The 24,500-nt window shown below is 31.8% G+C and overlaps 3 protein-coding genes across 3 annotated transcripts in view; all 3 read right to left on the bottom strand.

Annotated features, from left to right (window-relative positions):
* Window positions 1-22,703, bottom strand: part of LOC127723833 (uncharacterized) — a 44,917-nt gene extending 22,214 nt beyond the window's left edge. The window contains exons 1-9 of the mRNA XM_052230589.1: window positions 22,595-22,703; window positions 17,983-18,113; window positions 16,690-17,950; window positions 12,444-12,493; window positions 8,654-8,839; window positions 7,873-7,980; window positions 3,952-4,029; window positions 3,176-3,352; window positions 1,512-1,619 (exon numbers count right to left, since the gene is read on the bottom strand). Of these exons, the coding sequence (XP_052086549.1) occupies window positions 1,512-1,619; window positions 3,176-3,352; window positions 3,952-4,029; window positions 7,873-7,980; window positions 8,654-8,839; window positions 12,444-12,493; window positions 16,690-17,950; window positions 17,983-18,102 (2,088 nt within the window). The 5' untranslated portion in view covers window positions 18,103-18,113; window positions 22,595-22,703. The remainder of the gene's footprint in view (window positions 1-1,511; window positions 1,620-3,175; window positions 3,353-3,951; window positions 4,030-7,872; window positions 7,981-8,653; window positions 8,840-12,443; window positions 12,494-16,689; window positions 17,951-17,982; window positions 18,114-22,594) is intronic.
* Window positions 1-24,500, bottom strand: part of LOC127721855 (protein PML-like) — a 243,072-nt gene that overhangs the window by 52,581 nt on the left and 165,991 nt on the right. The gene's annotated exons all lie outside the window — the stretch shown is intronic.
* Window positions 1-24,500, bottom strand: part of LOC127721908 (uncharacterized) — a 218,470-nt gene that overhangs the window by 52,746 nt on the left and 141,224 nt on the right. The window lies entirely within an intron of this gene.

Here is a 24,500-nt window from a genome sequence, read left to right as displayed (position 1 = left end):
CAACACGAACCCCACCAAAAACTGAGGGTGATCTCAGGTGCTCCGGAAGGGTAAGCAGATCCTGCTCCACATGTGGCACCCGTCGTGTTGCTTATGTTATTACAAATCCGGTAAATAGTCTAATTCGGTAAGTCACATTCGTGAAAAGGGAAGGGTATTGTAGTTACGACATGAGGAACATATCCGATATCATCTGTGAAACGGTTATTCCATAACGGTCAACCAACTCGTGATGGCGTCCGTAATATTTACGAAGGGATGATTTCAACTTCACCATTTGGAACTCTTGGCTTAATAGCTTCCTTGTGAGCAGCAATCCTCTATCAAGGAAATCATGATAGGAAACACAAGCCCGGGAATATCGTATCAATTGGGAGATATATACTCCGTATGCAGGCGCTGCTGGACTGTTGCTACATAGAAATGGAAAATTCACAATTGGGAAGCTGAAATCATCTCTTTTGTCGTAAAGTTTTGTTTTCAACCGACCCTCATTGTCAATTTCTAGATGTAAGTCAAGATATGAGGCAGACTTAACTGTATCTGTAGTATCCTTTATCTCTAGTACGATGGGATAGGTTCGTTCAACATAGTCACTAAATTTTGTATTATTTAGTGAGAGAACATCATCTATACAGCGGAACGTAGAGTTAAAGGATATTGCTAACTTCTTATCTTTCTTCCTAAGAAGTTCTGTTCAAACTACAATCTATGACAAACCTGAAGATTTCAACTTTCCAATTATTAACGTGCCATATCTCAGCAGTAACATAGCCTCTGCTCCATCGGATGGCGACGTCTACATATCTCAGGCCATAAGTTACGCTTTTGCACTATATAGACGCCATTAAAAGGGGAGTGCTCCTTAGACATAAACTGTTCCAATAGAGTTATAAAGAAGAACGACTGAAATCGCGCATAAGCTTTACGGTCACCATCACAATATAAGTGATATTTCTGTTCGCATTTAGTTGATTCATTCATAGAAGGAGAGGCTTACCCTGTCGATATACCCGGTCTCACATCTTATGGAGTTTATGCGATTCCCTTTGTTTGCGTTTGTTACTTTGAATTGTCTCCTCGAAATTTACGAGATTTTAACATCAGTAAACTACTATCGCCTTATTGTACCAAATATGTGCCTGTTTTTTTCTCATTCTTTTATCAGTCTGATTGCTAACTTAAAAATGTTCTAGTTTTAATTGCGGAAACTCTCTTTCTAACTTGTCTTTCTTCTGCTCTACTAGCTGCTCTTCATTGGTATTGTTGATTATCTGCTTACGGTTTATTCATTGATAATTCAAATATCTATACGATACTTTTTTTCCAATCATTTACTTACTTTTTCGGGTTTTCTAAATAAAAAAACTGTTACAACGAAGCGAAAAATCGCACATTACAATACATTGCAGATATAAACCACAAGATATAGGAAAGCACAACAGTTTGTACATGTATGTATCAATACGTTCTCTCTTGTAATTCTTGGTTTATTTATTTTTTGTCCTTACCTTAGATCCCCAATCATCAAGGTAAAATCGCATACCATTTAAATACATGCATTGGAACTCTCTGCCACATCTGTGGTAAAATGTCTCAAATATGATTTCTTTTTGTCCCTAAAAGCAGGAAAATGTAAATGTTTAAATGCACACATTTCTGAATACAATTGCCAAATTGAAAATTAACATCATATATGTATAGCCAACTCAAATACAGGCATGTTTGTAAGGTATTTCAGTTGAATTTCCTCATTTATAAGATATAAAAAGTTAAAACACAAAAATACTGAACTCCGAGGAAAATCCAAAACGGAAAGTCCCTAATCAAATGGCAAAATCAAAAGCACAAACACATCAAACGAATGGACAACAACTGTCATATTCCTGACTTGGAACAGGCATTTTCTTATGTAGAAAATGGTGGATTGAACCTAGTTTTATAGCGCTAAAGCTCTCACTTGTATGAGAGTCGCATCAAATACCAGTCATATATAACAGTCAATTGAATCTGACAAAAACAATTCCGACATTAGTTAAGTTGAAGTAAGAATAATTTGCAATTTTTTTCCAAGATTGATAAGGTACACCGACCAAATGTATGAGACAAACCCTTACCGTAAAAAAACGGATTTTTCTTAATATGTTGCAGACTGTAAGTTGTCGTTAGTCGGTTTCTCATATTATTCCAAAGTATCCTCGGTTTCCCCTCGATTTATAAATTTTCATTGTTCTTTTAATATTTTCCGCCTCTTTTTAATAATGCCGACTATCCGGAAGTATCTATGACATAGAAAAATACTCCATCATTTGATTGTCATGGCCAAAGTTACTATTAGGGAAAGTTGGTTTCGTATCTTCTTTGTAGTTGATGTTGATGTTGTAAGGGTGTTCCAAACACGTGGTAGGTGTGCTCGACTCCAATCTTATTTGAAAAGGTTTGTCGAATTTCCTGCCGAAATCGGTGGTTCTCTCCTGGCATTCCAGCTTCCTCTAACAATAAAATCTGACCGTCACAAAAAAGTCAATAGTGCTGAAAGTGACACCAATCAATCAATTTACTAATCAATCCTAGTTGTAAAATGCAACCTTCAATCAATAAAGTTCTAAAAAAAGATCAGGCATAAGCCTAAGTTAAAGACTTCACAAGAAAAATGGTACGGAGTAACACACTTTCCTTCACTTGTTAGAAATAGTTTGACATTGCTCTGCGGCTATAAACATGTGTAGTAACTGGCTCAAGTCAGCAATTGTCATTCAATTCTACATTGCAAAATTATCAAATTCATCGATCTTTATAGTAATTTACATTGTTTCATAATCAAGCACAAAAAAAACAAAAAAAGATCATTTGGTTTCATTCCAAACAATTTCAGTGCAAATAAATTTCACATTCATGCTTTTTTTTAATAGATAATGATACGGTTATAGTTAAAAAAAATCAGAAATTGTACTTATAATAGTACCAGCGAAAAGTTTGAAACATTACTTTTTTTTTATTTTTCAAAATCATGCTTGGTAAGTTTACTAGTTCTTGAAATGACTGGTGTACACTAGTAATCCAAATCTTCATAAATTTGTTATTCATTTCTCCAATCTAAAAACATAAGTGAATCGGGTAACAATTACATTTTAAGCTTTCATTGGCAGTTTACACAACTAATGTGCTTTCTTACTTGCAATCCTTCTGTCCCTGCAGTTTTTTTCTTTTCAAATTGGTATTTCTTTTTTTGAGGAGTACTTTTTTCATTTTTGTCCTTGTTAGGCTTAACTTTTGAGGAATCTTTACTGATGCCAGTTTCTTCTTTTTGAAGGTCCTTACATCCACTGACTTTTAGATGTTCAGATATTTCCTTAAACAAACCATATTTGATTTTTGCACTATTCATTATAATAACTTGCGTAATATACACATGGTGTAGCACCTGGTTAATACAAAAATAAGATTACAATGATAAAATGTCTTTGTCAAAATATACCTGTCCTATTATAACTGTTGGTAATATAATGATAAACTTTTAGTGCATAATGAATACTTGTAATGTCCCTTTAATGTCATAAAACATGTCGAAATTGACGCATAATTTTACAAAAAATAGATATGACATGTTTGTAAAATACATCTTGTTGCAACATAGTTTTTTTGAAAAACATTGGTTCATATTCAAATATTAATGACATGAACTCAATGAAATGAGGCTATTTTGTCAGTTTTTTTGCAGTTTCGAAATAATTTAAGAAGTTGCCCTGATGTTGATATTTAAGATAAAATTCAAAAATAAAAATATTGATATCTGACAGACTAATTTTTAACAAACATCTGAAGGATGTTTTTGTAGATAAATAAAACTTATATATTTTTTACTCATAAAGTGGTTTTATCATACCTTCTCCTTTACTGAAATAAAAACGGCATTACTTTATTCTAAACTATAATATAACCAAAACTTACAATGTCGGTGCTTTTGACAGGAGTGTTAGTAGTCAACAGACCCTGTTGGTACCAATTTGTTGGAAATGGTTGCCATTCCTGATAACAGAGAATTAAAAAATTTATTATACGAAAGAACATTTTTTAACGGATTAAATAATTTTAAAAAGAACGGGGGAAAATCAGTCTTGAATTACGAATTTGACGTTTTAAACAAGATTATGAAAGTAACATTTAATATTCATAGGATAATAAAGTTGAACGTAAAATGATGAAAAGTTCAACAAGTCAACGAACACGACAAGAACACTGAGTAATAATGTTTTCAATAATTCTATTTTTTTTACCAAAACACTGCCAATGATTAAAAATCATCATTCAAGGGCAAAACTCCTATAAGAAGTGTACTGACAATTTCGTCTTTGTTGACACATTTGTAGATCTTGTTTTATTGATAATATTTGCTGTTTACAGTTTTCTCTCTATTTTCTATCTTTACTGCCCAGAAAAAGGATAACAAAGTCATTTCAGTGCAAAAACTCATATAAGCAGTCAACTGACAATATTTACTAAAAAAAAAAACCAGATCGAATCTGCTGATGCCATAGTCAAATTTAGTGACAAAAAAATCGGAATTTTACTAGCACTGGATCGATAGTAAAGCTACTTTTTCTAGGAAAGTTGACCTTAGCCGAATTTGGCTATTTTTCGTACGTTCCATTTGGTCATTTACAGGATTTCCTCTGGGTCATTTTTTTTTTTCGCCACCTCCTTCGCCAAAACAATATATTTTTCCCCACTTTCAATTTTTTTTCGCCAACAAACACAAACATATTTTTTGTTTAAAATTTCCCTTTTTTCTAACACAAATAAAATCTGTTTGTCACATTGTTGTCTATTATAATTCTTAATATCTAGTTTTTAATCTTCATTGTAATGAATAAATACTCAATAATAACAAACATTTACTTTTTAAAAGATACTGTAAAATTGCAATATAGATCATGAAATCATCATTTTTTACTTCTGTCGGGGAACACGGCAATAAGTTGGTAGGATTCTTCCCGTCTAGTTGAAGGATAAAGACTAAACTCAGTGATTTTTTTTACTTTTGAATATTTTCTTCGTAACAATAGTTTTCATTTTCCGGACCATTGTTGAAAGAAAAAGTTTGGACGTAAAACTATGCCTTAAACACGTGCGTCGCTAAAACGATTGTGTATCACCCACTTCAAAACAATCATTTCTATCAAAGTTATCGGATGAAATTGAAAGTAAGAGATTTTTCTTACATTTGAACATTTTTCGTCATAAGAACAGTTTTCCTTTTCAGTCCATCGTTTAAAGAAAAAGAGGAGACGTATCATATACTTCAAACATGTGCGTCGCTAAAACGATTGTGAAGTACCCACTTCAAAACAATTATTTCTATCAAAGTTGTGAAAAAATCCTTTAAGTGACATGCAACGTCATTTAACCACACCAATTTATTAAACAATGCAATCAACACCTTTATTAATTAAAATCCAATGTTGCCGATAGCTATAAAATGCAATCAGCTGATTATTGATTTCTATCAAAATCGTAACGAGTCCAAGGTGATTTCCCAGTATTGTTTGATCAGGGAAAAAGTCCGAGAACCCCGAAAAAAGTAAACAAGATGGACGAAGTTGAACCGTTATATTTCTTTTGCCAAATTCTTTCGACAACAACGAATTTTAGCGCCACAATTTTTATTTTTTCGCCGACTGCCAGCGAAAGCCCTAGTCATATACATCCTAACGTTTATACGTATTGATACATCAATGGCTTTCAAATGTTTTGGTCTTAGCGTTCCTGATGAAGATTAATTTATAAAAGCACTTGGAACGCATGGCATGTATAAAGTGTTACTTTCATTCATTGAGCAACATTGTATTGTTATATGTCTTTTCAGAACAATTATGTTAATGTTTCTTAATGTCACCAACAATGCGAGCAAGCACATTGCCTTCAAAATACGCACAATTTAACAGACGAATTAAATTATCGAACTTGGTTTAATATAATATTTCTATATAACTAATCTATTGTGCGATGATTTAAATATTGCTTAAAACATGGTATTCCTTTAATTTTAAGTTTTTTTTGCGATTGCATCATTGTAAACGTATAATTTCAAAACAGTAGAAACTAAATTGATGGTCGACATCTCAGTTTAGAAACTTTCGGCTTAATATTATTTTACAATTATTACTTTATTTAAAGGAGTTATAAAGTTGAATATATTTGTAAATGTAAAATTTTTAATATAACGTTGATATTAAATTAAAAATATTATGAATAGATAAAGAGCATAGAAGGGATTTAATTGATTATTTTTCTGAAACTTTTCTATGGTTTCAAAATAAAAATAATTCCAACCTTTATTATTATTTGATGTTCCATTTGTCTATTTGAGATTATCCATCAGTTATATACCTATTGAATCAAAGCTAAGTTCATCGACTTGAAGCATTAGTTAAAACGGTTGTTCAATTTTTTCGTCTTGGGTAATGTACCGTTTCAAACACAGCTAAGTTCATCGACTTGAAATATTCGTTAAAATGGTTGTTTTATTATTTCGTCTGACAATTTGAACAAAATATCAAATTAAAGATAAACTTGAACAATTCTAAATCACATATCATGGATATTAGTAATATATTTATATCTTTACTTTCACCATACGTAACATGCTAAAAACAAACTATCATAGATATTTGAGAAAGCTCGACGTTTAGATCACAAGGAAGCTATTAAACCAAGAGTTCCAAATGGTGAAGTTGAAATCATCCCATCGTAAATTTTACGGACGCCATCACGAGTTGGTTGACCGTTATGGAATATCCGTTTCACAGATGATATGTTCCTAATGTCGTAACTGCAATCCGGTTCCCTTTTCACGAATGTGACCTACCAAATTAGACTATTTACAGGATTTGTACTAACATGAGCAACACGACGGGTGCCACGTATGGAGCAAGATCGGCTTACCCTTCCGGAGCACCTGAGATCACCCCCAGTTTTTGGTGGGGTTCGTGTTGCTTAGTCTATAGTTTTCTATGTTGTGTTTTGTGTACTATTGTCTGTCTTTTTCTTTTTAAGCCATGGCGTTGTCAGTTTATTTTCGATTTATGAGTTTGAATGTCCCTCTGGTATCTTTCGCCCCTCTTTTAGCCAAACGCAATAAGAGGGAGCTCATGCAATTTACTGTTGCCTCTGTTTCTATTGTTTCTATATGCATTCTGTGCAATGAAGGTGTTATGAACGTTTTCGTCAGTACTTTTATGACATAAAAATCATTGATATGCTAATTTTCTGTAAATTAACTGTTTATAAAATATGGAATCAAATGAAACATTAAAGTTTCTCTATCCCGGGCAAAGATTGTATTAGTCGTGTTTGGCACAACTTTTTCGATTTTTTTATTTTTAACGCTCTTCAACTTCGTATTTGATTTGACCTTCAAACTATTTTGATTCGAGTACTACTTGTGCTACTGGCGTACCAAATTACAAGTTTGAAATCTTTGAAAAGTTGTTCATGAGACTGCCTGCTGACTTCAGAAAATGCTTTTATTTTTGTTGTAGAAACTTTCCTCCAAAAACATTTTTTTCTGTTCGGATATTCAGAATATTTGTTTCCCTATTGCTGCTCTAAATTGGTATTGTGGGATTCCTGCTAATGGATTATAAAGTCTTAATTCAAACATTTTGAAGAGACTCTTTATTTCTAATTATTTATTGACATTACCAGGTTTACTGAATCAAGATACGTCAAGTCACAGCAAAAAGTTAAAAAAAAAATATTACAAAGAAATAATTGTTTGATATATAAACCACAAGAAATGGGAACGAAAAACAGTTCGTACACGTTTGTTACAGTTCTTCCCCTTTAGTAAATCATGATTTATTCCCCTACCTTAGATCCCCAGTCATCAAAGTAGAATCGCATTCCATTCTTATACATGCATTGGAAACGCCTGCCACATCTGTGATCAAATGTTTCAAATACAGGTTCTTCAATGCTCTAAAAGCAAGAAATTTAAATATTTAATGGAGGAAAATTCATATATTCCGGAAAATTATTACTTACTTCACAAAATAAAAATTAACATCATATGTATAATCAAATCAAATACAGGGGTGTTTTAGGCACTTCAGTTGGATTTTCAAAAGCTGTTCCTCGTTTATAAAATAAAACAATAAAACGAATTGGACAAAAATTACTCCGACACTTTGTTTTCTTCCAGATTTATAAGATACACCAATCAAATGTATACGATAAACCCTTTCCAAAAAAGTAGGATTTCTTCAAGCATGTAAACAAAAAATAATTATTTGGTTGGGTGTTCCTAACAGTTTCAGTGCAACTGATTTTCAAATTTATGCCAATTTCAAATAGCTCATCATACGCTTTTGAAAAAATCTTGTCGTCAGGATATATCTTGAATTAGAATTTTAAGAAATGTCCTTATAATAGTATCAGAGAACAGTTTGAAACACTATATTTCTATTATTAAAAATCAGGCGTGGTAGGTTTACTAGTTGATGAAATAACTGATGTATACTAGTGAACCAAAAAATTAAATATATTTGCTCATAAGTTTTCCAAGACAAAATACGTAAGTTTCATCGGCGGTTTCGACAACTAATGTGCTTTCTGAAATAAAATGTACATTTAATACGCTTTTTACACGTACCTGCGATATCCCTGTCCCTGTTTCTTTATTCTCTTCTACTTTGTCTTTCTTTATTATAGGATTACATTTTTTATTCTTCTCAGTTGTATCATTGTTAGGTTTAACATTAAATGAATATCTACTAATTTCCTTTTTCTCTCCTTGAAGATCCTTACATCCTTTCACGTTTAGATTTTCAGATATTTCCTTGAAATTAATTAATTTGGCACTATTTATTATAATAATTTGCGTAAAATACATATAATGTCGATAAATGCCTTTGTCAAAATATATCTGTCCTAATATAACTTTTGGTAAATTACTTTCATATTTGCTGCTAAAATGAACATATGTTATATTTCATATGTGAAAATCACTCTTTCAAAAATGGAATATTATGTTTTATCAATTTCAAAGATATGGCCAAAGCAAATATGCCGTGATTGAAAAAGTTTCGTCCTTTCTTAAGAAGATTACAAGCTTTTGAAAAAAGAATTAAAATTTATAACAGAATGTTGGAAACTATACACAACTATACAGAGTTCCATGTTCAGTGAATGTTCAAGCTTTAGTGACAAAACAGTATATAAGTGTATCAACTTATGTTTTGTATAGGTTTTATCAATTCAGGGTAAATTCCAGTATATCCAGACGAGTCAAAATTATATTCCTAAGTTATCCGATACCAATTTAGAAACTATAAAGAAAGGATGTTTCCAACTGTAAAAGGCAAAGTTCACCTTAAATGGATTTTGATATTTTTTATGTCCCTTTTTTCAAATACTTCTTCTTGTGGTAAAGTACTTATGCATCATCGTCTCAAAATGTTTTAGTTTTGAGCGTGTTCCTGGTGAAGATTTATCAAGACAAACCCCTTAATGGCACCAAATGTGTAAACTATCTTTTACATTTTACGTCAATGTAAGAATAAAAAAAAAGCCAAAAAAGTTAATCAAACAAAAATTTTATGCATTTTCCAAAAATTAACTTTCAGTGATTTCCTGTTTAGCATTACAATACGTTTTCTGTAAACCACTGATTTTCAACAATGACATTTGTGTTCATCGGTCCACCTATGGTGAGGGAACTTTCAGTATGAAATATTGTCTCTGTGATTATAACGAATACATTTTATGAGCAGTCACAAATCATGTCATACTATAGTTTTGGCCAGTCAAAGTGTTTGGTCATCAGGCTAATTTGTTGTACAGCCTATGTTTCCGCTTATAAATAAAACTCATTTGTTAACGAAGAATACATTACGCTTGCTTTTACAGTTCTCAAGTAAAATGGGTGAAAAGACTGTTATCTCCCTGATTACATGTGTGACTGTCAATGTTTTCAAGGCATTTACCTGTTCGTTTCACGAGTCCTACCAAAACGATAAAACGCGTGATTCTCTGAACACAGGTTTATTAAACCATACGTTCGTTCTAATTCTTACCATTTGTAAACTTTCCCTGACAAATTGGATTTTGTTGACAGTCACTTTTGTTGATAATCGTAACTTCATTGCTTTTCTTAAAATCTAAGTTTGATGTGTCCTCTGATTTAGATATTGTAACGTTAAGACAAAAGTGATAATGCATAATGACATGACACAGATATAATAGAAATATTATTGGTGATCATTAAAGAACACTTAGAGTTAGCAACAGAAGAGAGGTATTGAAAAGCCATTATTTGGCCCAGAGAACCTTTTTTTTTGGAAGGGCATTCAATACTATGATTCTTTTATTCATAAATGAATAAGCTGATATAATTTGCACACGTTCGTTCATAAAGGTCATTTGTGAAGTCAAAATTTTATATGTCATCATCGTGTCGCAATTGACAAATTGAACATCAGCTAATGCCTTACAAAAAAGATGGTTTACCTAGTACATTAACAACATTGATGAATACATCTTGTGGCAACTATATGTTTGGGGTAAAGCGTTAGCTAATATTAAAATATATTAAACGATTCCAAATGTACGAAAACCTATTAGGGTATTAAAAAAATATAACCAATATAAATTGGTTATATGAATTGAATTTATATTCAATTAAAGATTTCTTGCTGTTGTGCAATACACTGTGCTGTTGCGCAATACTTAGTAAACAAATAGAATTCAATTAATTCTCAATGTCATATTAGAAATTTATGAAAATGTAAAGGGAGCTTACATCAATAGATTCACCAAAGTTTCATGAGAATTACTGACAGCAATTTTGAGTTATTGTCCGAAATCTGGAAAATCACCCCTTTCTTAATGAATAAAACCCAATAACTCAGAAATGATAAATGAAAAATTTATAAAATTCTAAACAGAGCTTACATCAATAGATATAAACAATTCACCAAAGTCACTGAAAGCATTTTTTTATTTTTTGTCCGTAAACTGAAAAATCCCCTTTTTTATGAATAAAACCCTGTAACTCGGAAACGTAAACTCTAAAATATATAAAAATCGAAAGGGAGCTCATGTCATTAGATATAAACAATTCACCACTATTTCTTGCAAGTTGGTGAAAGCATTCTTGAGTTATTGTCCGAAAACTAGAAAATCTCCCTTTTTTTAATGAATAAAACCCAATAACTCAGAAATGATAAATGAAAAAATTTATAAAATTCTAAACAGAGCTATTATCAATGGATATAAACAATTCACCAAAGTTTTATAAGAACTGCTGAAAGCATTTTTTATTATTTGTCCGAAAACTGGAAAATCACACTTTTTTATGAATAAAACCCCATAACTCGGAAACGTAAAATCTAAAATTTATAAAAAACGAAAAGGAGCTCACGTCAATAGACATAAACAATTCACCAAAGTTTTATGCAAATTAGTTAAAGCGTTTTTGAGTTAATGTCCGACATGTTGACGACGGACGGACAGACGGACAGACGGACAACGGTATACCATAATACGTCCCGTAAACGGGCGTATAAAAATGATTATCTCGTAAATACGAGATAAAAAACTTCTTATCTCGTAATTACGCGATAGTTTTCTCGTAATTACGCGATGATGATCTCGTAATTACGAGATAATTATCTCGTAATTACGTGATAATTATCTCGAAATTACGCGATAATTATCTAGTAATTACGCGAAAGTTTTCTCGTAATAACGCGATAATTATCTCGTAATTACGAGATAAAAAAATGATAATCTCGTTATTACGCGATAGTTTTCTCGTAATTACGCGATGATGATCTCGTAATTACGAGATAATTATCTCGTGATTACGTGATATTTATCTCGTAATTACGCGATAATTAGCTCGTTATTACGCGATAGTTTTCTCGTAATTACGCGATAATTATCTCGTAATTACGCGATAGTTTTCTCGTAATTACGAGTTATTTATCTCGTGATTACGCGATGAATATATTTTTTTTTGTGACCCTAATAGGCTTTTGTACAAATGACAAGATTTTTAGCTTTTTTTTTACAGTTTTGCATCATATACCAGTAGTATGAAGCTTCTCTGCAAATATACAAGACAAATGCCTGACAAACTTATATTCTATGAACATCTGCAAAACTATTTGATTCCTTCGTTAAACTTTTTTATTTTCTATTTCAAGGAGCCAATCAGTGGCCCTATTATACCATCAAAAACGCAGATCGTACTAAAAAATGTAAGACATTTACCATCGTTTACCCGTTTTTGAGACAGAAATCTAATAACACAAATAGCCAAAAGACATCTAGAGGTCAACATACAGTTTTCAACATAGACATATATTTATCAAAGAATTTCCTTTCATTTCCTTTCTGAATTAGTGCATACAGTAATGCAATATTGGGAAAGATCTTACCTTTTCTATTTGTTTCTCAGACACAAAATCTGAACTATTTTCTACTGGATCTGTAATGAAAATGTAATCGTTTACTCATTAAATACAATGTCTACTTGATTTTAAATCTGGTGATCAATTGTCTCATTCGCAATCGGACAAAAACTCCGTATTTTATATTTTATATCCCTGAAAGTATGGAAGAGCAAATCATTTATGAAATAAAAATGACAGTTTGAATGATTTTGCAAGACACATCTAAATATGAAATATAAACACGATCTCTTATATCTTTTAATTATTCTATTGCCAAGGATCGATCTAGTAAACGGAAATGTAGAAGACATTGCAAAACCTGGAAATAAAAAAAATTGTTGCCATGAAGAAAAAAAAACATACCTGAGGACTTTTGTCATTAAGTTGTTGAAGGAGTTATTTCGGAAAATAAATTTCAATAAATTTTTATATAATTATTCGGATGGTAAATTAACATATATTACCTGTTTGGTAGAAAAATTGAATGTTTGCGTTGTAAAATTATGTAAACATTTTCATTATTGTAGATATGTCAACAAAAAACAGCACAATAATAATAAATAATTAAAAACCAATTGTTCAGAGAACAATTGAAGGTCTTTCCACATCAATTTTCTAAATAATTGATGAGAAGCTAATTCTGGTTTACTCAAAGCTACTATTGTCGTCCATACATAGGTTTCTTCATACTGTTTCAACATATGGTTTCTATAGACTTTTGCCCGAAATAAGGGAGATAACTGTCAACTTCCGGTTTAGAAAATGTCACTTCCGGTCTCATATGATAGCTTTATTTACACTGATTCCAAAAATATAGGGGTTTATATATACCTTTGCCTGTAAAAAGGGAGATAATTGGCTACTTCCGGTTTAGAAAATGTCACTTCCGGTCTCATGATAGCTTTATTTACACTGATTCCAAAAATATATGGTTTATATATACTTATGCCTGTAATAAGGGAGATAATATGCTACTTCCGGTCTATAGAATATCACTTCCGGTCTCAAATGATAGATTAATGTATGACCATTCAAAAAATATATGGTTTCTATGTACTTTTACATGAAATAAGTGCAAAAATGACTACTTCCAGTTCACTCAAGGTCACTTCCGGTTGACATTTTTCTAGGTCATATGTCACCCAACATTTTGCAAAAGATCTTATGGCTTTATCATGTACCAATATGAAGAAATAATCAATTTACCTTAAAATAAAACATTTCAGGGGTAATAACTCCAATAATATGTCACTGGATTGTCTCAGACCAAATGTATCATATTTTCATCACAATATAACAAACATTTTGCACTAGTTCTTTTATATAAAACATTAAAAATATCGGAGAAAATGCAAAAACAAGCAAAAGACAAAAATCATAACATGACCTTGACCTTTGACCTTGACCTCATTTTCTAAGTTAGGACCTAGAGTTCTCAAATAAAAACACATACCGACAAATTTATTGTGTAAAGGTAGATAACTCCTATAAAATTTCATCAAATCGCTTCGATCCAAAATAGCCAAAAATTTCTGAGAATGTAACGAGCAATTTGTAAAAAGAATTTTGTCGATATCTTTTTTTGTTACGAAGGAGATGCACACAGATGATGAACAGTGAATAGGGAGATAACTCTTGCAAAGAAAACGGTTCGGCTTAGCAGGGTGAAATTTAAAAGCGCATAAACTATACGATACAATATGAGAAATATCTAAGCGACATATTGCGAAACAAACATTTATTGCAAGAACAAAATTTGGCGGAAGAAAAAAAAAAATAATAATAATAATAATTAAAAACCAATTGTTCAGAGAACAATTGAAGGTCTTTCCACATCAATTTTCAAAGTTATTGAAAAGAAGTTAGTTCCTGTTTACTCAAAGTAAAAATTGGCATCCAATCCTAAGTTTCTTAAAACTGATACGATAAATAAGTGGTTTCTATTTACTTTTGAGAGAAATGAGGAAGATAATTAACCACTTCCGGTGAGGTAATCGTTACTTCCGGTCTCATATGATAGCTTCTTTCACACTGATTCCAAAAATATATAGTTTCTATATACTTTTGCCTGTAAAACAGGAGATAATTGGCCACTTCCGGTTTATCGAAAGTCACTTCTAATCTTTAGTGATAAGTTAATGTATCTATATTACAAAATATATGGATTCCAAGTACTTTTTCATAAAAAAAGTGCAAAAATGGCTACTTCCGGTTTCTCAAGGTCACTTCCGGTTGTCATTTTTCAAGGTCATATGTCACCCAACCTTCTGTTAAAGGTCATATGGCTTTATAATGAACCAAGTTGAAGTAATAATCAATTAACCTTATAATTAGACATTTCAGGGGCACTAACTCCTATAAGATGCCATTAGATTGTATCAGACCAAATGTAACATATCTTCATTACAATGAAGCAATCATTTTGCACTTGTTCTTTTATACATATCTTTTAAAGTGTTGGAGAAAATTCAAAAACAAGGAAAAGTCACAATTGAGAACTTGACCTTGACCTTTGACCTTGACCTCATTTTCTAAGTTAGGACCAAGTGGCCTCAAATAAAAACATTCCAGGGTTATACGGTTAACGGTTGATGAGTTAATAACACATACCGACAAATTTATTTCGTAAAGGTAGATAACTCCTATAAAATTTCATCGAATCGCTTCGATCCAAATTAGCCAAAAATTCCTGAGAATGGAACGAGCAATTTGTAAAAAGAATTTTGTCGATATCTTTTTTTGTTACGAAGGAGATGCACACAGATGATAAACAGTGAATAGGGAGATAACTCTTGCAAAGAAAATGGTTCGGCTTAGCAGGATGAAATTTAAAAGCGCATAAACTATACGATACAATATGAGAAATATCTAAGCGACATATTGCGAAACAAACATTTATCGCAAGAACAAAATTTGGCGGAAGAAAAAAAAAAAATAATAATAATAATAATAATAATCAGAACAAATACAATAGGTCTTTCCACAGAAAAGTGGAAAGACCTAATAATCAGAACAAATACAATAGGTCTTTCCACAGAAAAGTGGAAAGACCTAATAAAGCTTGAGACCAACAGTTTGGAATGGAAATCATATATGTTACATGTTGGAGAACTTAAAATAAAATAGACTAAAGACGAACAGTCAAATCTATCCAATTTTAACATTAACCAAAAGAGTTGAGAAAGAAAAATATTAGATAATCTAGCATTTCTGAAGATGTTAACTCTCTAACCTTAATAGAAAAATTCTTTGTTATTTCATAGAAACAAATGAAAATGAATTAGACTTTTGTTGTTAAAGTTTGTAGAGTTTTTATCGTGCGTACAGAACGCTTTTCTGCATTTAACTTTATCAGGAACGCTCAACACTTAACTTTTTGAGATAATAAGAAAAAAATACAAAAACATGATAACTAAGCTGCAGGAAATTAAGAAGTAATGACAAATTTAATAATGGAGAGTATTTCCGCCATCAGGCAAATTGAACTTAGTTGTATTTGATTTGTATTTTATGTCCTGTTTGGTTAGATTCTTATACTAGTAATCCTTGGCTATTAAATATTCGGCTTTCGTCGTTTCTGATGAAGGTAAACTCAGAAAAGGTAAATCTGCTAACGCATAAAATATATAATGTGGTGTTTTAATTTTTTTTCTTTCTATCACGTCATTTGAACTCCGGTTGAACATTTTCTCACTGGCAATCATGCCACATCTCCTTATATGTATTATAATAATAAAAACAGTCTATAAAATATGTATCAATAGCTTGACAACTAAATGGCACTTATTTTGGAGAAAATGCAGTAATCGACTTTATTTGTATATCTTTTCATTATGTAGCCCAATGAGCGTACTAATTTAAGACGCTAGACACAGTGCATGAGATATTTCAATGATGTCACTGAAGCATTTGCTGAAATCCAACTGAAGTAAGATCTGATATGTACAAGACGTCATAGTTTATTACTTCCAATTCATAATTTAAAAGACATTAATAACAGAACATTCACTATGATAAATTAAATAACACATAGCTGAGAGTGTGATAGAGCAGATTGTTACTCCTCGAAAAAAAAAACCTTTTTTGTTACCCTTGGAAAACATAGTCAATCTTGGCTTCGCCTTAATTGACAATGTTTTTTTTTTTCGGGGTAACAATCTGCTCTCAGCTATGTGTTATTTATTTAGTGTTGTTCTCATATTTTCCTTGATTTTTAAGTAAGAATACCTACCATGTTCTAAACAAGAAATCGTATCCAACTTAAAGAATGTTGTCCCATTTATTACGACATTAGCATGATATGTCCCTGGACTGTTTATTGCGCATTTGGCTTCAAAACAACCATTAGCACCAGACAGAGTGAACGGAAATGTAGACTCCTGGCCAGAGTTTTCGTTCAAAAATATTATCTCCATGTGAATACTTTGATCCTTCACTGGCCTACCTTGATTATCTTTCAGGCGAACTTCAAATATACCATCTGTTTTTGCGTACATGATTTTCGGATTTTCTATTTCAGATGTATATGGAACTGCTGTTGATATCAGAAGTAATCCTAAATGTTCAAAAATATGTTCTGACTGTTCTATGTCGTCGATAAATTTCATGTTTGCAATATGCGTAGGTTGTCTGGCAATTTCTGTTTCTTTAATTTCGTCCAACTGTTTGTCGACAGAAGAGACTGATGCCAAAAAGGCAGGTGCATTCTTTGACAATGAAGATTGCTGTAAAAAGACTTTTGATGTCAAAATTTTATTCTGAAAACTGTCGAGTTCTTCTTCTTGTAAAGCAAGAGCTTTACACTTTAACTCAGTCTCGGTGTCTAATTCTTGCGTTAACATTTTTTGTCTTGATTCAAGTAATTTCTGACAGAGGCTAAAAAATTCGTTCAATTTGTCCTGTTCTGTTTCCTTTTTATACTTTATGGCAAACATCTCGTCTTTGATTCTTTGTCGCACCTCACTTATTCCATGCCATAATTCCTCAGTTTCTTTATATTTATCAAATATTCTATCCAATTCCCCATTAAAAACATCTTTGATATCCTTCGCTTGATGGTCTCCTGAATCAGAATGATCTATAACGAAGCACATATTACACACAGGTCTTCTGCAACCGTCCCCAGTGCAAAATATTTCAAGTGGTCTGTTTTCATGGCCATCCTTGGTACAAAATACCTCATGAGAAAATTCAGAAACATCACTTGCTTCCGACAGATTACAAGTCACATGATTCTTGAATTTACTGCTTTTATTGTGAAATCTAATACATGTTTCGCATATGTAGCTTTCGCAGTCTTTACATCTATATGTGGCCTTTTTCGAATCGTCACAGAAGTCGCATATACTACTTTTGTTTTGATTAAAAGTATGTAAAAATTCTATTCGATCTCTTATGGTGAAGTCGATTGGAAATTTATCCTTCGATGATTCAAATGTATCTTGAATGTCGACTGATTTTTGGCACACGATGCATTTGAAAGAATTCGATTGAAAATGTTTCATCAAACAATCAGAAGGATTATATGCAAACAAGGTAAAATTCTCGGTTGATGTAAGCTTTGATCATACCGTTTTTCACACTGTGTGCAATGTAACAATTCCATGCATATATTTTCACATTCCTTCAAATTTGCTGTTGCCATTGTGCAAAATTCTAAATAAAACAAATAACAATTGAATAAAAACTTTTACATGTACATTATATACATACAAAATTTTAACAAATAATCTCTCCTTCAAAATACACATTTTAAAGTCAAAAAGTTGATGCATTTATATTTGAAGAAAATTGTTAATTAACTTTACATGTTTTTTCCCCTTCTATTCAAGTCAATTAAATTGTAGGGTATTACTTAATATTAATATTGATCTGACTGATCTTAAAAAGTTACAATAGATAATGCAACATAGTTAAAAAAGAAATAAAACTTACGACTCTTATATATAAGAAAATGTGCTGTGATTATATCATAACTGTTAAGTCACTTTTATATTATTGTTTTAGTTGAAAAATGTGTTTTTGAGAAGTTAGATAAATAGGGATACCAAAATTCAACGAGAACAATTCGAGTGATAACCTTAGAATTTGGCAAACTCTAAATCTTTGTGGCAACTGGCTATTTCAACGTATCAGTAACAAATATATTACAAAAAAAAGGCTGATTACTACCAGAATAATGATACCCTCGAGGGCTTGGAATTCCCTTTCAGTTCAACAGTATAATCGACTCTGTTGTAATTAAAGAAAATAACAAGGCAACGCAATCGTGTGGGCATTATGAGAAAAGCAATCGTTAAATAATCATAACGTATAAAGCTGATATCGGAATTTATCAAATAATAATTATCACTGCCTTTACCAAAGGAAAATAGTAAAGAAAAAGCCGCTTGTAGATGAATATATGTACTGGATTTTGGATCATTGTCCATTGAATATGTCAGATAAAAGATAATTTCGGAATTTTGGATCCTCAATGCTCATCAACTACGAACTTTAATGTGCATTTTAACTTTTTTATTCGAGCGTCACTAATGAATCTTTTGTAAACGAAACGCGCATCTTGCGTACAAAATATAAGCCTGGTATCTTTGATGAGTTTAGACAAATGGACCTTTTTCGGGAAGTCATGAGTGGGACTATTTTGTGGGAATTCGGGATTCAGCGTTTATTTTTCCGGAAACTTGGGATGACATCCCTTCTACCTCCTCTTAACTGTGTCAAGAACAATTCGTCAGGTTATACTAGTCAATGCGCAAAATTTTTAAAACGATTACATAAATACTATTTCCGAACGGGTGATAATACCACGTCAAATTATAAAATGTTGATAGCTTAAATGTACAAAATTGCTAATTTTAAAGTACTAGTAATCGTTATTTGCAAATGTATCAAACAGAACGCTTTTCAGAATTTCAGCTATGTAATATAAAAGTTCTAAATGGGTTACACTTTCTATATGATGTTATCATAGGTTTATATTTAGACAAATAACTAAATCTAATACAATGACAACCCAATTTTTTTTCATTTAGACTAGTATTTTTGGATTTTCTTTGTATGTTAATATTTTCACAAATTTGTATATAAAAATAAGGAGATGTGGTATGATTGCCAATGAGACAACTATCCACCAAAGTTCATATGAAGTGGATGTAAGCAATTATAGGAAACCGTACGGCCTTCAACAATGAGAAAAACCCAAACCGTATGGTCGGCTATAAAAGGCATATATATATATGAAACAATTCAGTTGAGAAAACTAACGGCCTAATTTATAACAAAACAGTTTACGATAAACAAATATGACAGACAAGAACCAACGACACCCACTGAACTACAGGCTCCTGACTTGTGACAGGCACATCACGAATGTGGCGAGGTTAAACATGTTTGTGAGCGCTCAATCCTCCCCCCTAACTTGGGACAGTGGTGTAACAGTACAACATAAGAACAAACTATAAAAATCAGTTGAAAAAGGCTTATCAGGTGGATACAATTAGAAATACATCTAACAAAAACACAAAGTATATATCCCAAAAAAAAAACAAACTAAGTACAGATCTGAGAGTACTCGCAGTTACTGACAGCTCGTTCAAAGCCAATAACAACTAATGAAAAAAATCATGTATCTAAGACTAAAAATCATGTATCTAAGACTAAAAATCATGTATCTAAGACTATGTATGTTTGTAAGTTGCTTTTTAACAAATATATTTTAAATTATAACTCATTAAAACGAAAATGGAATTTCAATGAAAGATAAACAACTTGGCAATTTTTCATAAAGGTCCTTACAAGCAACGTATTGATGGATCTCCTTTAGTTGACTCAAGTCACCCGAACAGATAAAAGAAGATGTCGTCATTATTAATCAAAAATAAATTTGTTTTATAAAGAGAATGACAAACGAAGAAAAAACTGTGTTTAGCAAGTAAACAATTTTTACTTTGTGCAACACAGTCAGTCGTTATGGTAACATTCAATTTCCTGTTAAGATTTTATTAAGTTTCCTGGAAAGATGTTTGCTTGTCTATACTTCGAATATATCGCTTGAAAATTTAGGGGAATTAGAAATGAGGTCACTATTCTGCTTTATATAAATAACTATTGTAATAGCTGTCATTATATAATTCTTTCGATTCTGTTAACTAAAGCTACCTTTTAAGAAGAGAAGGCTGATCTGACCTATTCCCTACTATGACTGAGTTTATATTCGCATGGCGGGTGATACATGCATAGCAGGAAATGCTTACCCTGTCGACACACCCGGTCTCGCTACTTTTAGAGTCAATGCAATTTATTCCGTTTCATGTCTTTTTTCACTTGATTTGTTTCTTATAAATGGATTTATGAGATTTGAACATCGGTAAACCATCGTTGCTTCTAATTTATTATACAAGATAATAATACGAAGGTGTGGCATGATTGCCAATGAGACAACTATCAACAAAAAACCAAAGGACAAAAATCTAAACAACTGGAAGCAAGATTAGGCATTATACGGGCTATAACAATGACTTAGCACGTACCGTATATTAAGCTATGAAAAGCCACGGTCATTACAATATGTTTAACAATTAAAACTAGAATAACCAACAACCTTATTTACACCAAAAACCAACAACTACCTGTGAATTACTTGCTCCCAACTTGGGATATGTACATAACTAATATGGCGGGGTTAAACATATTTATAAGCACTCAACCCTATCACTAACCTCGGAGAGTAGTTTAATTGCACAACAAACAGATCTGTAAGAACACACTTTAAAAAATCAGTTGAAAGGTTTGACTCGCCAATTCAAGAAGACACAAAAACTCCAATAAAAGAAAAAAAAACACGAGGTACCGATCTAAGGATATTCGCAATAATTGAATTTTTGAAAGCTACTTCAAAGACAAATTAAACTAATAAACAAACCATGATTTCCCAGGTATAAATTAGAACACACCCAATGGATCTAGTGTAAGTACATCATAAAAAGTCTGACTTTGTGCGATGTCAACAAAAATGCACGCGTTTTCGTGCAAAGCAAACACTACTTCTAAGTAAGTCCCTTTTCTGAGTATCAGAAAATAGGGAAAAGGTGTCTGACAGATCCGAAAAGTACATACACGTTACAACTTATCACTAAAGAGCAGCTGATCAATTATGAAGTCATTATGATCAGTAGTTTCCGAGAAAAGTGTGACGAAAAGATTCAACATATTGAAGATAAAAGTATCGGCTAATCGGAACAAGTATCTGAAAAGTACTCACACGTTTCATCACTGATGAGCTGCTTACCATAAACAAGGTTATTCTGTTGAGATTCATCGTCAACATATTGAAACAAGAAATGTATTGGCAAACAGAAGGTGGGTATCTGACAGATCCGAAAAGTACTCATACGTTACAACTAATCACTGCCAAGCCTCTGACAAATTATAAATGTTTTTTTTTTTTAGAAAAATGTGACGTTATTATTTGCTTGACAAACGAACGAATTGACAATGCGATTGCATTATAGCCACCACTTTTAGAGTTAGGTATCAAGTATAAGTATCAACGAAATATTCAGTTTCGAATCGTTTTTCTATAATTAAATTGTTGTGAATTTATTTTTCAAAAGGGTTTTTGACAGGTTCAGCACCAGTTGCAAACCTTAAGAATGTAACGTTATGTACATTATGTATGATCAATGCATCTTTTTTATATAGTTATCGAAATCCTTTAGTTTCAACCTTTTATTAGTTGATCTTTCATAAAAAGCAATCTTATCAGGATATACATTTTTGGAGAAGAAAGCGGGATTTCAGTCCGAGAGCAATGGTTACCGATGCATTATATTATGTCTAGGATTTTGGGTCCTCAATGCTCTTCAACTATGTACTTTATTTGGCCTTTTTAACTTTGTTTATTCAAGTGTCACTGGTGAGTCATTTGTACACGAAACGTGTGTCTGTCGTACAAAACTGTAAGCCTGGTATCCATGAAGAGTTTATATACCAACATTATCGATTGTTCACATGAATTGAACTTCCTTGTCTTTTCCCAAACATGGATAGCTATAAATTGATTTTTTAAAATACAACACTTTATATAATTGTTAACGAAAGTTATCAATGACCATCATTCAACTTAATAAACTTACTGTAGATTGTTCAGTATATGAAAATTCTCTAAAATAAATCCGACGAGGAATACAATATTGAGATCTACCTAGTTTGTTTTGAATACCTTTATGTGACGTCAACTTTAAAGGTTCTCAATGACCCTGATGTCTCACTTGGAAATCAATAAACACCTTAAATAACATTTTATACTAGTATGTTTTAAGTGTTTTAAATGTATTACTTTCACTTTGTTACTTGCAGTGAAAGTGTTCTGCTTATGAAAAGAAATATATGAAAGACAACACAACCAAATAATACAATGACAGTAGTTTGGTCGATTTTGTCATTAACGATTGCAAGTAATTATATTAGAAATTAGTCACTTAAGAATCTAAATATTGCTTATTCATATTTGTATTAAATATCAAAATCCTCAAAATGACTTTAGTTAAAAAATCCTTTTCAAAAAAGGGTTGTTTTCCCATTGAACACTACTTTACATCTTTATCCTTAATATTTATGTACTCGACCATTCATTTATTAAAAAAAAACATCTCTTAAAAAGATACTTTAATGAAATATGTTTATATTTGTCTCTTATTTTTATCTTTGTGCAAAACCATTTTATATAATTTTGCTTTATTGTTTTATTCAGTCCATTTTTATGGTCTATATTGCGAGTAAAATGAAACTTTTTTTGCAATTTGTGTACTGCAAGGTAATTGTATGATTTTAGCTTATTTTCTTTGGGAAAATATTTTGAACAATAGTTCTTTAAATGTATTAGATCAACAGTGCATTAAACCTACTTTTTTCTTATTTTGTATGTTTTATATCAACATTGATATGTTCATCATCATTAAAAAAAAAAAGATCTACAGTTTTCTAGAATTCGAAAGTTGCTAGTCCATAATTTTGAAGATTTTTGTTATCTTTTAATGTAGTGTTGCCGAGGCCTGTTGCATCAATCACCTTTGTTTGAAATTTGTTTCTGTTTCATTCCAACGCAAAGCAATTGGTTATATTGCCAATTTGTGTATGTGTCCCTTACAGATTTATATAGATAAATATATAAAGAACAACAAATTTGCTAATGCAAATTTGCAGATCTAACATTATTGGACAAAATTTGAGACGAAGTATATATACATTATGGTGTTAGCCCTGTATAACCACAGGTTATCCGATTAAGAACGTCTATCGTAAAGTTGTCACATATCAAGACGTATATTATAATTAAAATTTGATGTGAAGGCATGGTAAGTAAATTTATCCTCCTTTACGACAGACAAAAACAGTTCATCTGCAAGGTAAACCATCTACTTGCCATGATACACCATGTACTGTGTTACAATCCTGATAAAGCCGACGCTGATAGGCTTTACTCGACTAACGAATGCTATATTTTTATAGCCTAGTGATCTAGGGCGCTGGACACAGTGCATGTGGTGTTGCCCAGATGTCTCAGATATAGGGGTTCGAATCCCGCTGAGGGAAAAACAAAAATTTGCTAATGTAAATTTTCAGATCTAACATTGTTGAGCTTAATTTGAGACGAAGTATATATATATATATATATATTTAATTAATTGTCGAAATCCGGATATGGTGTACCAATTTTTGCACCTTATGTTTGCGGTATACCATCTTTTCCGCAAGTTTATTGTTTTCTGTTTGGTATTAAATTAATAATAAGATCCATTTTGTTACATCTGGTGATCCGTTTATTTGGCAATCGCCATGGCAGTCAGCAAGGTGTAAGAACATCTGGTGTTCGACCTGCTAGTCAAAAGCGTTTTGTCACTTTTTTTGTATTTTAGAAAATGTTGTTTGTGCTGTATTTAGACCCCTCTATCAAGAAATTTGTTTTGCATGCACACGTATAAAAATTGCGGTTTTTATCCAACGCAATCATAGGTTTAAACGTTTTTTTTTCAATTTAAA

Source organism: Mytilus californianus, unplaced genomic scaffold, assembly GCF_021869535.1.
Source record: "Mytilus californianus isolate M0D057914Y unplaced genomic scaffold, xbMytCali1.0.p SCAF_1, whole genome shotgun sequence".
NCBI lineage: Eukaryota > Metazoa > Mollusca > Bivalvia > Mytilida > Mytilidae > Mytilus > Mytilus californianus.
Note: the sequence above shows the minus strand (reverse complement) of the source record. Positions and strands in the feature narration are given on the sequence as shown.